This window comes from Carassius gibelio, chromosome A15 (genome assembly GCF_023724105.1).
Source record: "Carassius gibelio isolate Cgi1373 ecotype wild population from Czech Republic chromosome A15, carGib1.2-hapl.c, whole genome shotgun sequence".
In the NCBI taxonomy this organism is placed as follows: Eukaryota; Metazoa; Chordata; class Actinopteri; order Cypriniformes; family Cyprinidae; genus Carassius; species Carassius gibelio.
In genome coordinates this window covers 1,999,734-2,016,272 of record NC_068385.1, presented here as the reverse complement: position 1 = coordinate 2,016,272, position 16,539 = coordinate 1,999,734, and the positions used below count along the sequence as shown (strand labels likewise).

Below are 16,539 nucleotides of genomic sequence, written 5' to 3'. Positions count from 1 at the left end.
GCTCAAAACACCAAACGCAAAGCTGCCATGAGTTCTTTAAATGCAAGCTTTTCCCAGAATATCTCCATTGTTCATCCTGAGTACTTTTTCATCGTTGGACTTTCTAGATTACCGTACAGCAGTTATTACTATATATTCTTATTCATGATTTATTTTATTACTGTAATTGGGAACTCTATAGTGCTTCTCATAATTGCTCTTGAACGAAGCCTGCACAGTCCAAAGTACATCGGTGTGTTTAATTTGGCCTTGGCTGATATTGGTGAAACTAATGCTCTGATTCCTAACATGATGAAGAATTTTCTGTTTGACTCACAGTACATCTCCTACAATGCTTGTTTGGCAAACATGTTCTTTGTGTTCCTCTTCAGTTCTATACAAAGTGTTACTCTTGTTGTTCTGTCATATGATCGCTTCATTGCAATTTGCCTGCCATTAAGATATCATGCTCTTGTAAACAATACCAGTATGTTTTTAGTTTTCTTAGCAGTTTGGGCATTTAATTCTTCTGTTGTGGGCTTGATGGTGTCTTTGATAACCCGACTTTCATTATGTGAATCTAATGTGATACAGAGTTATTTTTGTGATCATGGACCGATGTTTAGGTTAGCATGTAATGACAACAGCATTAATAAGATCATGGCATTTCTTGTCTCAGCTTTATACCTTTTAGCACCATTGATCATTATATTCCTTTCATATATGGGAATTTTTCTTGCTTTAATCAAAATTACAACTTGGCAAGAACGTTTGAAAGCTCTGAAGACCTGTTTTTCTCACCTGTTTTTAGTAGGGATATATTTCCTGCCAATGTGTTGCTCATACATTGCCGCATTATTGGTTTCTCTCACACCCAATGCAAGGGTCATCAGTACCTCTCTGGCTTATGCTGTTCCACCGATGCTAAATCCTATCATTTATGTTTTAAAGACAGCTGAAATCAAAGAGATAATTCAAAAAGTGTTTAAAAACAAATCTGCACCAATTAGAGAGAACATTTCTAAATGACTGAAATGTCTATTTATTTATATTTAATGATTAGGAATTAAATTACTGGTCACACTTTATTTTAAGGTCCAATTCTCACTATTAACAAACCATTAACTGTGACTTTTGCCTCGGTAAACTCCTATTTTGCTGCTTATTAATAGTTAGTAAGGTAGTTGTTAAGTTTAGGTATTGGGTAGGATTAGGGATATAGAAAATGCAGAATATGTGCTTTATAAGTACTAATAAACAGCCAATATGTTCATAATAGGCATGCTAACAAGCAACTAGTTAATAGTGAGAATTGGTCTCAACAAAGTCTTACCAAGTTACCCATATAAATTCTACATTCTCAGTTCTTTCTTTTGCTGAACATAAAAATAGATTTTGAAGAATGTAGGTAACAGTTGCTGGTCCCCATAGGTCTTTATGACGTAAAGTACAAATAATGTCAGTGAACAATCTTTTAATGAATGCATAATTTGACATATTAACATCTGAAAGCATAGAATTTCTATATATGTATTACAATATATGCAAAACTATATAGATATCTAACCTTTATTCATTAACCTTGTGTTGTTAAGAGAAAAACAAACAGGAAAAAAGCAGTTTGACTTTTTGTGAACAGTAATATGTTGACCTTAACAATTGTGTTCACTGTCTTCTAAAAATGTAGGCCTATTTTGCTATTATCAAGTTTTTAGCTATATCAAGTGTGTACACAAGATGTGACTAAATAATATACTATTTCATAATGTATTCCTGTTTGATTTGTAGCCCATTTTGACATGAGACTGTTGGTCTGAGATCTGCTGATGTTGTTCTTGGCTCTCTACATTTATGATTGTTTTTCTTCTTTTTTTTAGTAATGTATAAAGGAAATGAAAATTAACCCATATACACACAAATTTATGTCTGGATGTTTCTGTTTATTGTTTCACCCTTTTCTGAGGCTTATAGGTTTGATCAAACATAAGATTTAAATTTAAATCTAATATTTAGAATTAAAAATAAGTATTTTTTAACACTTCATGTGTTATTTAAAATGCACTCGGTTACGAACGTAACCTCGGTTCCCTGAGATACGGAACGTGTACTGCGTATGGGGAAAAGCTCCTTTTCGGCGAGGACCAGCCGGCCGCCTCACAGATGTCCTTGATAGAGATCACTAGACCAGGCCCATGAAGAGGCCATCCCTCTAGTAGAGTGGGCTCTTACTCCTATGGGGCACTCAAGGCCCATAGAGGAGTAACATAGAGCGATAGCTTCAACTATCCAACGCGAGAGGCGTTGCTTTGAGACCGGAGACCCCTTGGTGCGGCCACCAAAGCATACAAAAAGCTGGTCAGATTGCCTGAACGGCTGTGACTGCTCAATGTATATCCTCAAAGCCCTCACTGGGCAGAGTAAATCCAGCTCCCGCTCACCTGACAACGGAGGCAGAGCTGAGGGGGAAATTACCTGTGCTCTGAATGGCGTCGAGAGCACTTTAGGTACGTAGCCATGCTTTTTGGGGTTTTAAAATGACCTTAGAGTCATTGGGCTCAAATTCAAGGCATGCAGGGCTCACCAAGAGGGCCTGCAAATCGCCAACACGCTTGACCGATGCTAGAGCAAGTAGCAGAGCGGTTTTGAGCATTAGGGGCCGAAGGTCAGCTGACCTCAGCGGTTCAAAGGGAGGTCCTTTGAGTGCTCCAAGGACTGTGTGAAGGTCCCAAGTGGGAACGGTGAGAGGACGTGGGGGCTTCAACCGCCTAGCACCTCTCAGGAAACGCACAATGAAGCTGTTTCGACCCACTGATTTGCCAGCAATAGGAGCATGAAATGCTGCGATGGCTGCTACGTAAACCTTGAGGGTGGAAGGGGTGAGACCCTTTTCTAGACGCTCTTGGAGAAATGACAGTATCGGAGATACGTCACACTCAACAGGGTCTTTGTTTTGTGCTAATGTGCCATTTCTGGGCGTAGAGGCGTCTTGTAGACGGGGCTCTTGTCTGAGCAATGGTGTGTAGCACGTCCCCGGGGAGGCTCAGAGGCTCCCATCGAGGGACCATACATGCAGACCCCAGAGTTCTGGCTGTGGATGCCAGATTGTCCTGTTCGCCTGAGAGAGGAGGTCCCGTCTCAGGGGGATCGGCCATGGGGCTTTCATGGAAAGCCTGAAAAGCTCCGAGGACCAAACTTGGTTCCTCCAGAGTGGGGCCACTAGGAGGACTCTGTGCCCGTCTTCCCTGACTCGTCTGATGACCTGAGGGATCAGAGCGATTGGGGGAAAAACATAAAGAAGGAGGCTGGGTCAGTTGTGGGCCAGCGCATCTGTTTCCTTTGAAAAATAAGTTGGGCAATGAGAGTTGCTTTCTGAGGCGAAGAGGTCGACCTCTGCCTTCCCGAAAATCTTCCAGATTTTGAGAACCGTCTGGGGATGGAGCATCCACTTGTCCGAGGGGACATTGCTCTGTGAAAGCATGTCTCCTCCCAGATTCGTCTTGCCAGGTATGTGTGTCGCCTTGAGTGATCGCAACCTGGTTGATTTATGTAGGACACCACTGTCATGCTGTCCAACTGGACTAGGATGTGGCGCCCTTCCAGGATCGCCTTAAAGGATTTAAGGGCTCGTTCCACTGCCAGCATCTCGAGGCAGTTGATATGGAGATGGCTTTCCTCATGCGACCACGAGCTGAAGGCTGGTCTGCCCTCGCACAGAGCACCCCAACCCAGGTTGGACGCATATGTTGAGAGCATAATCCTTCTGGAAACCGCCTGTAGGGGTAATCCACGACTGAACCAAACAGGGTTCATCCAAGGCTCCAGGGCTGCTAGACAGGCCTGGTTGACCCTTATGCGAAAGCGGCCGTGCCGCCCTCATATTGACTGAGTCGAAAACTGCTCCGCAGCTACGCAGCGCTGTCATTGGTTTAAAAAAGTTTACATATTAAACCAATGGCAGTGCAGTTGCACTGCGTTATTGAAAAAAGGCTTCAGTATCGAGGAAAAAGGAGCTTTTCCCCATACGCAGTATTAGTGAAGTATCGAAAGGGAACAAACAATGTCACATACTTTTTCTGCCATCTAGTGGCAAATTCATTAGGTAAAAGTAAAGTGTATGTTTTTTAATAGTGTGTAAAACCCAGAGATTAAATGCTGGACAATGTACTGCAAATAACATAACTTCATATGTGACCTCTCGAACACAAAACCATTCTGGAGTTTATTTGTAGCAATAGCCAAAAATAATTAGGATATTAAAAACCATGTTCAATGAAGATATTTCTTTTATTTCCTACCTTAAACATATTTTAAAAAATCAGTTTGTATTAATATTATACAATGCTAAGGATTTATTTGGACCGCTTTAAATGCAATTTTCTTTACCCTCAGATTCCAGATATTTAAATAGTATATATATCGGCCATTTATTGTCCTATCCTAACAAACCATACAAAAAGCTTATTTATTCAGCTTTCAAATGACGTATAATTCTCAATTTTGAAAAAAAAAATATGTTTAAGACTCCAAATGTTTATTCTGACACACGTGTATTTATTTATTTATTTTGGCTAGGCATGAATCTAATTATTTATGGCTTAATATTTGTTAATAATTTATTTATTGTATTAAATGTAGCCTATATGATGCAAAGTGCATGTTGTTTCCTTGTTTCATGACTGAACATTATTGTAATTATATGCAGCAAAATAAAAACAAGTTTCCGTTTTCATATCTCTTTTATTTTGCACATAGCTATGAACCATATTTTTAGACATTTAGATATCATATACATTTACATTTACTGTAAAAATATATAAATATTTCTATTTTGTGTAAAGGACTCAAATATATAAGACCTCACAGATATTTGTATGACACTCAGTTTTCTATGTACAAAAATAGACTTCTTCAGACATGCATAATTTAAAAATGTATTAGCTTTTAAAATAGCAAACCATTTAATCAAAAATTTATTTCTATTCCTGTTTGCTCATGTGAATTTCAAAAAATATAAACAGTAGGCTAATATAAATAAAATATTATGAGGGTACAGTCAAGTCTTCCCTGATTTAGTGTCTATTTTTTTCCTTTGAATTTTTTTTCTTAAAACCTTCATTACCTCATCTGTTCTTAAACAATAAATGAGGGGGTTGATCATGGGGGGTAAAAGGCTATACATCATTATAATGACTAATCGCAAATCAGTACTGAATTTTATATTAATATTGCTTGACAAATAATTAAAACATCTGGGTAGGAAAAAAAGGGCAATTATGATGAGCTGAGGACTGCAGGTGGAGAAAGTCTTCATCCTTCCTTGAGCACTCGATATACGCAGAACTGCCACAATGATAGCACAGTAAGAGAAAACAATTACAGCAAGAGAGCCCAGCAGTACTATCATAGCATGAATGAATGCTGGATAACTATATTCTTCTCTGTCAGTGCATGCCAATGTTGTGATGGCAATATGATCACAGTAACAGTGCACAATGTTATTGCTCGCACAGTAAGGAAGAGGATAAGCTCGAATGATCATCATCAAGGGGCCTATCAAACCCAACAACCAAGAGCCCAAGATCAGAATGAATACATTTCTGTTTGTCATGAGACTATGATACCGAAGTGGGAAACAGATTGCTGCATAGCGATCGATAGCCATTACTGCCAACAATCGTGCAGTGACTGAGCCAAAATAATGCACAAAAAACATCTGAAGAAAGCAGCCCATGAATGATATGCTTCCATCTTGGAACCAGTACCTGCTGATTATCTTCGGTATTGTTGTAGTGCTGAATAGTACATCACACACAACTAGATTTACAATGCAATAGTATACAGGTTTCTGAAGGCTCCTACTCATTATAAACAATCCCAAAAATATAGCATTTCCCACCAATGTAAACACATAAACAAAAAACAGAAGCGCTGAGACAAGGCCATAGTAATGAGGCTGAAGTCCAGGAAAGCCGACTATCACAAAATCCTTTATAAAGCTGACGTTTCCCACTGACATTATGAGTTAAAGTCCTCAGAACAGTTTTAAAGTTCTGAATATACACAATACACAATTCACAATTAACATCACACAGCTTCAATAAATAAATAAAAATCAGGCAAGTTTGATGTAATCAGCCAAGATGTTTTGTTAAAGAATTATGGAATGAGCCTGCTATCCGCTGGTTGAAAACATTGAGAAGGCACACATTGCATACCTCTTTCATGAGGTATAATGGAGTGTATTATGCTTCTATCACACATATATGTGGGGTTAACTGACAAATTGTAAAAAATATATAGAAGGGAATGACGTAATGTACTAAGATCATGATTGTTTTCGCCCCCCCCGTGCCCTCATGGGATAGTAAATTGTCCATCTCATGTACATTACAGAATCTTTGCACTGGCAGAAGTAGTAGGTCAGCCGGGTACTTTTCGTCTACTGTTTTTCAAATATATTTAATTTAAACAGTCTATTCTATAAACTCTTTTTGACATTCAGTATGGAAATATAACATTTTGGATGCAGCCGTGCATTTGTTTCTGCTGTAAAGTAATCTGCCAGTTTCATGGAATTTCTAAATTTACACACTCCCAGAACAAGTGTGGGAAAAAGGAGCCATTGGCCTTATTAATGTCACACCCCTGAACTGCCTGCGTGTATGTTTTCCTCCTCATATGCTCTCAGTAACCCAGTTTCTGTCTCTTGTTGATTGTGTGATTTGGTTCAGGTGATTTGGTTAACAAATGCAATTACCTTCATTACCCCATGCATTTAAGTCCCAGTCGCTGTCTGTCTTGACCAGGTCTTGATATTACGTACGTCGATCTCCTAGACACTATTGGACTCGGCTGGAGGGAGTCAATCATCCAGTGTCTAAAGAGCATCTACCCCCGATCCAGAACACAGCCATACCCGGAGCCCAGCCCACCATCAACCTGCAGTGCGAAGCATAATCCTGAGCCCACCGATGAAGGAGAGTCAAACCCCGCCGCGACCGATGAGACATCGCCAGAGAGAGCGACATAGCTGAGGATCAGCCAGGTGCGAGAGCTGGCTACAGTGCTCGCCACGGTGGAAAGCGCTATGGACAGCAAGAGCACGGGGGAAGCTCTGCCCACTGCACCATGGATGAGGGTGAGCTGAGCTCAGTGGACTGTTTTCTTTTTGGATATATTTGCAGACCTGCTCCCTCTTCTCCTATCTTCGTCTTAACTCTGCCCTGTACCATCTGTCTGCCCTGAACTGTCTGCCTGTCCTGAAATGACCCCAGAGGTCATCCCCCTTTCCTCCATGCTCCCTGTGTTGGGAATGACCTTGTGGTGTGTGGGCAGCACACACTATTCCTGAGCCCCCTGAGCATCCAGAACAGCCTCCCAGCTTCCCTCTCCCACCACCTCTGCACCAGTCCTCACTATTGCAACCGCTGTCTCCTGGCAGCCCCTCTGCTTACCCTCAGCCCACCCTCTGTGCAGTGGGATCACTCCCGGACTCTGCCTCGGGCCTCTGACCCAGCAGCTCCATCATGGCTCCTAGCTCCCTCCTCTCTACCGTGGCCTGTCAGTCCACCAGGATCGGGACTCCACTCCTCTGGCTGTGCTTCATTCCTCTGTCCCTCTGGCTCTGTCAGGCTCCTCCTTCTCTCTGGTTCTACCTTGGTCCTCTGTCGCTTCGGCTCCACCATAGCCCTTCAGAACCTCAGCATCAACTTGGCTCTTCAGGCTCGACCTCGGGTTCCACCACCACCTGAGGGATGTGAACTGTCACACCCCTGGACTGTCTGTGTGTATGTTTTCCTCCCCATGTGCTCCCTTGCATTTAAGTCCCAGTCTGTGCTGTCTGTCTTGGTCGGGTCTTAATGTTATGTATGTGTGCCATTCCTAGTGTGGATTATCACTTGATCTGATTTACATTAAAGCCTGTCACTTTGATGCACATCTTTACATCCATTGTCAGTGTACCATCAGAATCATTCTTGAAAGTGATCTTTCAAGGTAAAAAACATACATTTATACAGGTATATTAGTACCTAAATGGTAAGCATTAGTACCTTTTGAAAGGGTACTGCCCAGTGACAATTTTTGTACCATTTTTCAAACATTTATTATACTTAGAATTATTAGTAGTAGTTGAAGTAGTTTTGATCATTTGTTATGAAATGAAAGTGTAAAGGATCTTTTAAATATTGCTTTTAATTTATTCTGATGGGAACTTTTTAGAATTTTTGTATAAAATTGTAAAACTGTAGTCTTAATCTGATGGTACACACATACTGTCTTGTAGGTACACACGTATTGAATATTAACCTGCTGGGAACTTTTACTTTCAGGAGGTCAAAGTTCATCTCGAGTGTCCTTCAAATAATATGAAAGCATTAAAAGGCAATCAGATTATGGTTTTAAAATGATCTCCAGCTCATGTTTTGAAATACAAACCGACATTGTATCATAAAAAAACCTAATGATGGGTAACATTTCCCCATAGTCTTCATTTGCGACCTGTTTTTCTCTCTATTCCTAATGAGTGCATGCCTTTGTGAATGTGCCGTCATTAGCAAACATACGTCAGCAAACAACAGTCTCTAAGGTGGCATAGTTTGTTCACAAAGCCTCTGCTGACATAATCAGGTATACATTACAATGTATGCACACAGATAAATAATTTTAAACAAACGTCTTCTGTTCTTATTGAAAATAGTTCACCTATAAACACTCAAAACTGCAAAATCCTTTTGATTCAGAAATAAAATTTTGAATTTTGTGATTTAAAAAATATGGCAACTTTACAAATGGCTCTTCTACAGATTTTAATATTAGTTCGTTTTTTTGTAAATTATCATGATTTTTTCTACAAAATATATATTAAACCTTTGTAGCTAAATGGTGCGATAGAACTGTGTGTAATGTGTAATGTTTTATTTTAAAATTAATCAACAAACAAATCAGTATAAGATTTAAAAAAAATGGGTATTTATATCATATTTGAGTGAATTCTCAGCTGAGAATTAAGGTTTTTGTAAAATTAACATTTCATTATCTCACATAATATCTAAGGATATTTTGCACTCCAGAGAGATTATTATAATGGCCTTATGGGACAAATAGCGATAATAGCAATAACACACACACACACACACAGTGACAGACATAAGCATCCAGCCTTGATCCAACTACATAGAGATTTTTACATAGGTTAAAGCAAGCTTTTCACATAACTTCCCACAAAATATGAATTATGAATATGAATTTACTTTAAAAATCATTTTTTTTTAATTTATTTATTTATTTAAATTATAAATTGGATATAAATTGGAGTAGACTGTCATAGGCCTACTGCATAAGGAGAAGCAGGATAGCGGGATTTAAAACAGTGCAGGCTTGTTCTCCCATGCACATTTTTTATTTCTATGATTCACATATTTCTCAGAGAAAAATTTAATTTGCATGTATGTATTAATGTAGGCTATACTATTAAAATAATAAAATGTTTTAAAAATGACAAAAAAGGAAGAGACACAGGAGAATTTAAATACAGTTCCCTTTATTAAATTAGCAGCAAAAATGTAATTTCATATTCAATGTAAAGACATTTTTGTTGTTGTTGTTGTTTGTGTTTTTTCCCCACACTGACCCCGTTGTGATCTATTTAAAGTCCCCGCCCTCTCAGTCACGCCCTATGTGGCAATCACGCCCAAGGCTTTAAGTCCGAGTGTACAGCAGAAGTGCGCCAATCGCATGTCATAACCGCAGAATAGCCTTCTGTGCGCAAATTCTTTATGTCTGTTTCTTATATATTATGACAGGGCGCATAATAATAATCGGGAAAAATCCATCCTTCTGCACTCCGAAGCTGCCTCTATTCTGAACGTAGCTGGAGCACAAACGTTTCAAGAGACATCTCCGACTGCGATTGATTTTTTAATTTTTGTATTTAATTTTTATATTGACTGAGGACTTTACGTGCTGTCTTTGTCTGCGTGGGGTCTTATATAGGCTAATGAAAGCTCAGCATAATCATATTTTACGTACGCTTGCATATCTGACGACAGTAGCCTATTATTTTAACCTAGTTGTGTTTAAAAACGATCCCTGAATTTGGAGCGTCAAAGCAGGAGGCAAAGAGGAGCAGGGCAAGGTTGCATCAGCAATTTTTTTTTTTTTTTTTTACTACTTGAAAACCGTAATATATATTTATAAATTTAAACGTATACATTTTTCCCTAGCAATTTGTTTCATACATAAATAGTCTATGTAAAAACAAAAATAATGTTCTAGGCTATATCTTCACTTAATTAATGGCAACGAATGAATGAAGTAATTTAACACATTGGTGGGAAAAGGGTCATTTATTTTATTTAATATTTTTAAAAACAAATGAGCATGCATATAGCCTAGGTGTAGCCTTACTGATTAAATCAGTGTCAGGCTGACTATAGGCTGTAATCCTCATGTTAAAATAGGTCTATAAGCGACATTACATTTCAAAAGATTTAAGTCCATCATGTAAGGTACAACATCAACTCATTGATGTCATACTATCGAATTTTTGTTTTATTTCAACAGTTATTGTAAAGCCTCCGTAAATGTTCAGTTTGAACAGAGGGTTTAGTTTTAACTTTTAGTACTTTTTAGTTTTAACTTAGTGCCTATGATACAGCTAAACTAAATGGCTTCAGTGCAAACATAGCAGAGTAGTTACTGAACAGTAGGCTACAGGGGAACATCTTGTATTTTTTTTTTTTTTTATATATATATATATATATATATATATATATATATATATATATACACACACAATCTTAGCCTATTATTTCTAATTTCAGCAAGATAAAACACCAAAGAGAAAGCTGCCATGTATATCTTAAATGACAGTTTTCCCCAAAATATCTCTGTTGTGCATCCTCAATACTTTTTCATCAGTGGACTTTCTGGTATACCATACAGCAACTATTACTATAAGTTCCTGTTTTTCATTTATATTGTTGCTGTGATTGGGAACTCTATAGTCCTTCTCATTATAGCTATTGACCAGAGTCTGCACAGTCCAAAGTACATCGGTGTGTTTAATTTGGCCTTGGCTGATATTGGTGAAACTAATGCACTGATTCCTAACATGATGAAGACTTTTCTTTTTGAGTCACAGTACATCTCCTACAATGCTTGCTTGGCAAACATGTTTTTTGTTTACTTCTTTAATACAATACAGTGTGTCAGCCTTGTTGTCTTGGCATTTGATCGCTTTGTTGCAATTTGCTTGCCACTAAGATATCACGCCATTGTAAATAATGCTGTCATGTGTTCTATTTTCTCAATAATGTGGATACTTAGCACTTTTCTGGTGGGCTTGACAGTATCTTTGGTCACCCGACTTTCATTCTGCAAGTCCAATGAGATACAGAGTTATTTTTGTGACCATGGACCAGTGTATAGAATGGCATGTAATGACAACAGCGTGAATTCATTTATGGCAAAGCTCAACACAGCAGTCTACTTTGCTGCTCCGCTGATAATATTCCTGTCTTACCTTTGCATTTTTTTCGCTTTAAGTAAGATTACAACATGGGAGGGGCGTGTTAAGGCCCTGAAGACTTGTGTTTCTCACCTGTTGTTAGTTGGAGTGTGTTTCCTTCCTATAATCTGCACATATATCGCTGCAATCATGCTTTCTCTGTCTCCCAATGTGAGAATCATCAGCACATCTCTGGCATATGCTGTTCCACCAATGCTAAATCCAATTATATATGTCTTAAACACAGCTGAAGTTAAGAACTTCATCCAAACAGTGATTAAAAAAAAGTCTGCATCCATTAACCAGGGTATTTCAAATTGATTGCAAAAGGTTTGTTTATTCCTCATCGCGAAGAAGTTGTTCATGTATGTATTCAGTTTATGTTTACAGTTTAGGGCATATATACTGTCTTTGTCATTTTTTTTTTTTTTTTTACTGCCATCATATATGCTGAGTATGATTTACATTGATTTTGTTGTTTCTCATGGGTATGTGAGCTATTACTGTCCGTTCTGTATTTTTCTGGCATGCTGAAACAAATAACCTACCATTTAAATATTTTGTGTATTTAAAGAGCTATATAACATAAAGCTGCTACTCTTAGTTTTTCATAGTCTTCCATTAGAAATAATCAGGCCTCTTATTTTTAATCATAAAGTGATTGTCATTCATCCATTTGTTTAGCATCTTGTTGGCTTATTTGCATTTCAGTATTAATTGTAACACAAATTTGGATTTGAAATGTCTGTTATTTTTGTCTGTTTGTGAACATGCAATCATAATCCCATTTATTTAAGTTTATTTGTGAAATCCCATTTATTTAAGTTTATTTGTGAAATTTGTTCAGATCTAAAACAATAAAATAATTCATAATTAATTGTTCACTATTGTTCATTATTCACTTTTTGTTTTCTCCTTTGTATTAAACATGTCTGCTTCCAATTTATAAATGTGTTTTGTTCAAATGCATTGAATATATGTGAATGCATTAAATTGTTTTAAAATTTATTTTAATTAAATGAAAATTGTCATATACTGTTAAAATAAATAAATACAATAATAAATGGCAGTACTTTTCTGCTAGGACATTTCCATTAACCATAAAACAGAATGCAATGAAGTGCAAAACTCAAAATAGAGGTAAAACACATGAAATAAATGCAGAAAATTATTTAATGTTAATCCAGTACATTGTGCAGTGTTTTTTTTTACATAGGCTAAATAAACAATAATTCTGCAAAACCATGCAAAGCCTTTAGATTAGGTTTTTAGAAAAAGATTTTTATTCCTATAAAGCATGACATAAAATAATGAAATAAAAGTCAGAAATGTTTATTTATTTATATATTATTATTATTATCATTATGGAACAGCATATTGAAAGAAAAATAAATAAATTGCATATGCCGTTTGTTGAAAATCACATTTAATGCATCAGGCACTAAGGCTCATACAGTATGATATAGGAGAATATGGAGCTCTTACTTGAGAAAAAAAAAAACACTTTTGCAGATGCTGAAATTTATATGACCAGAAAGTAAGTATAAATTCTGATAGCTTGTAAGGTTAATCAGTGAGATCTTTATGAAAGTAGAATGCTGCTTAGATTCAAGACAAGTATATATCAATTAGCACTAGTCTTTATCTTCTGCAAGTGAACGTTGGTTGATTGTGCCATCCCAAAGAAGCAAAAAGTCACTTTAACAGACTTTTAAATGAAATGTTCCCTCCTGGTGGAATGAACTGCCCAACTCAATCCAAGCAGAATCTTCAAGAATTGGCTAAAAACACAACTCTTCCATCTATATTTGACCCTCTAACTTAAATAAAAAATAAAAAAATAAAAAACCTACAGCTTTCTAATCTTTTTGTACTCTTATCTGTTTTATTTTCATTTATTATGCAGATTAACAAAAGCAAAAAATACCTCTTACACTAGCTTGCTCTATTCTTTTTCTATTCTTTCTGTTTTCTTTTTATTTATTATATTATTTAAAGCCCTTGCTATGTGTACTGCATTTAAGCTAACTGAGACTTGTTAAATCACTTATATATCATTGCTCTTTTGTTGATTTTGGTTGCTTCCACTGTCCTCATTTGTAAGTCGCTTTGGATAAAAGTGTCTGCTAAATGACTAAATATAATGTAAATAAAGAAAACAAGTTGCTTCACTCTAATGTTAATCTTAGTAAAGAAGTCACTGCAAAGATCAACAAAGATTTGATTGTGTTGATAATTTAAGTTTAACAAAATTCAATTTAACAAAGATGTTAATCCATGATTGCATGATGAAATAGTCCCACTGGAACAAAAGGTCAAATTAATGTGGACCTGAGGTCTGGAGATTCTCTTAATAAATTCTCCATGGAGATTATTTAGAGGTCCCCAGCAGATGAAAACCCTAAGCTAAATTCAAGCTAATTATTTTAAACTAAAACATACAAGCTTGAGAGTATGATTATAACACACAATGAACTCCATATTAAATCTACTTCATTTACAGTATAATGGACTGTTCCATATCTTGACATTGTTTATTTTGATCTGATATCTGATCTTATGGCTGTCTGAGAGAAGTTTTATTCTTCCTCTTCTTCTTCTTATTATTATTACTACTTATAGGTGTTCTTTGACCACTTTAAGTAAAGTAGCATCAGAAATACGGCAAGATATGAGTTTTATAATGCATTTTAACTATGAGAAATATAATCCATTGTAAAAAGTGGATGCAACATGTTCATTGTGTTATAAATAATCATACTCTTAAGAGCAATAACCACAAATAAGTAAATATTATAATATATTCAAACTGTTCTTATGAATATTCATGAGATGATACAACATATTATGTTTATAATGCACTATGCATTCATTATAATGTCTTAAGAATACCTTTATAATGTATTATAAATACAGGCTTCATAGAAAGTGTTACCAATATTTCTTATCATTATTTTTTTTTTTTTAAACAGTGGTGCTGCTTAATATGTTTATGAAAACCATATTACATTTCTCCAGATTTTTGATGTATAGAAAATCTAAAATAGAAATCCTTGTTAACATTATAAATGTCTTTACTGTCTTTTTTGATCAGTTTAATGCATCCTTGCTGAAAATAAAAATCTTACTGACCCCAAATTTTTGAATTGTAGAACATATTCACAGTACTTGAATAAATCAATAAAGGATCATTAGTTTAAAAAAAAATAGAGCATGAATAAAGTCAGCAAATGATAATCTCACAACAGTACCCACATCATTTATTCAAACCACAGTGCATGCTTGGAGCTTTGCACGCCCTTGACAATTCAAAACATTCTCTAATACGAAAATGATTTATTAAACAAATCTTTTTATGCTATTTAGGACAAAATTTGGGAGAATGTTGTTGATTTAACAGGGAGGGTTTTTTATCATTGTTGCCATCGTTAGGATGTTTCTGTAATACAACCTATATCACTCTTTAGACCATTTTTTGTTGTGTAGAGCTTTCTAAGAGGACATAAAAAAGAGAGGAGGAGACACATTATTAAAATTCTTGGAGTGTCTAATAACTCAAATAATATAACATTGTAATAAAGCTGTATATTGAAGTTATGAAAGACTCACTCATCAGTTGATTTATAAGGATAGTTCTTATTTTACACTGAGAAACATTTTAATCAAAGGGCATTTATGCTTCTCATAATCTTCAAAGTGCAAATGGTCAACTGCAGTGCATTGTTTCTGGTCTTTTTCTGCCATCTAGTGGGTAAATGAGAGAATGAATCTTCATGATTTCAAACTGAAATGCCCAAATGACTTTCACAGGCAAATACCATTGACTGTTTTTTATATGATATATGTTCATATGAATAATTCTGACATCTAGTGTCCTTAGGTGTGAAACAACTCTAAAAACATGTTATCTTGATTCCCCCATGAATGCTAACATAATAACTATCAAATAAGATCTATTTTTAAAATGCATTATACACTATAAGTATATTATGATGACTGTATGAGAAGTCATTTTATTATGTTTGTGTTTTATTATATGTTTTATTCATTTTAAAGTCATTCAGGACCTCAAATTTACAGATTTTTTGCTGACACTTGAACCTACTACATTATGAAACAGTATTTTGTTTAACTAATTATAATTTTGCTAACTGTTTGTGTATGACAAAAACACCTAAATATATGATATTTACAAATTCTAACAGCATTAGAAATGAGGGAATACAAATCCTGGAGCAGAGACAAATACAATAAAATCAACCAAATAATATTTCTCTCATTTATTTTCTTTTTTGCACTGAAAGATGAGGAACTCGCCGTGAATACAATGCGATAATAATACATAATGCACTGGGTCAAGTTTACAAATTACAAGTACTTTGAAAGGAATAGAACTGTTATCGTTGTTAACCATAAGCCTAATTTTTAATGATCTGTTGTGCCACTTTTGGCTTTCCCAGAAGCTTGACTATCTTGTCTCTGAGTTCATCAGTCTTTAAGCTGTAAATGATGGGGTTCAGCATTGGGGGAAGTGTAACAGAAACAGTCAGAACTGCTGTAAAAAGATCAACATTCTGAACCAGTCGCAAGTTCCCTAGTACATATGCTAGAATGACAGGCATATAATAGAGCAGGACGAGCAGCAGGTGAGTGAGACAGGTGTGGAAGGCCTTCCAACGCTGTGATATGGATGCAATCCGTGTCACAGCAACCACTACAATCACATAGGTGAAAATAATAAAAGTCAAAGGGCCTAGTAAAGCAGTCAGAGTCTTAGCTGTAGCCAGTTGTCGGTTGTAAGAAGTGTCTGTACAAGCCAACTTATAGACCGGGCCATGTTCACAACAGCAGCTCTGTACCTCTCTGGAGCCACAGTAAGGGAGCCTGGCTGCAAAAATGACTGGGAAAATCTCCAGCAGAACAACCAGAGACCAAATCCCTGCTATTATGAGCAGCATCCTCAGGTTGGTGTTTATTGTAGAGTAACGCAGAGGCCAGCAAATCGCAATCAGACGGTCATAAGCCAAAAGAGCAAGAGAGAAGGATTCCAT

At 36.4% G+C, this 16,539-nt stretch overlaps 3 protein-coding genes and 1 pseudogene across 3 annotated transcripts; 2 read left to right on the top strand and 2 right to left on the bottom strand.

Annotated features, from left to right (window-relative positions):
• On the top strand, nt 1-1,008 carry LOC128029424 (olfactory receptor 1-like). Its single transcript, XM_052617208.1, has one exon. The coding sequence runs from the start codon at nt 28-30 to the stop codon at nt 1,006-1,008; it is 981 nt and encodes a 326-aa protein (XP_052473168.1). The 5' UTR covers nt 1-27.
• Nucleotides 1,009-5,032: 4,024 nt separating this feature from the next.
• On the bottom strand, nt 5,033-6,001 carry LOC128028818 (olfactory receptor 2L5-like). Its single transcript, XM_052616149.1, has one exon. The coding sequence runs from the start codon at nt 5,993-5,995 to the stop codon at nt 5,033-5,035; it is 963 nt and encodes a 320-aa protein (XP_052472109.1). The 5' UTR covers nt 5,996-6,001.
• A 4,799-nt stretch (nt 6,002-10,800) lies between these two features.
• LOC128028817 (olfactory receptor 52E8-like) lies at nt 10,801-11,809 on the top strand. The gene has a single exon (XM_052616148.1). The coding sequence runs from the start codon at nt 10,832-10,834 to the stop codon at nt 11,807-11,809; it is 978 nt and encodes a 325-aa protein (XP_052472108.1). The 5' UTR covers nt 10,801-10,831.
• A 4,097-nt stretch (nt 11,810-15,906) lies between these two features.
• Nucleotides 15,907-16,539, bottom strand: LOC128028815 (olfactory receptor 1M1-like; annotated as a pseudogene).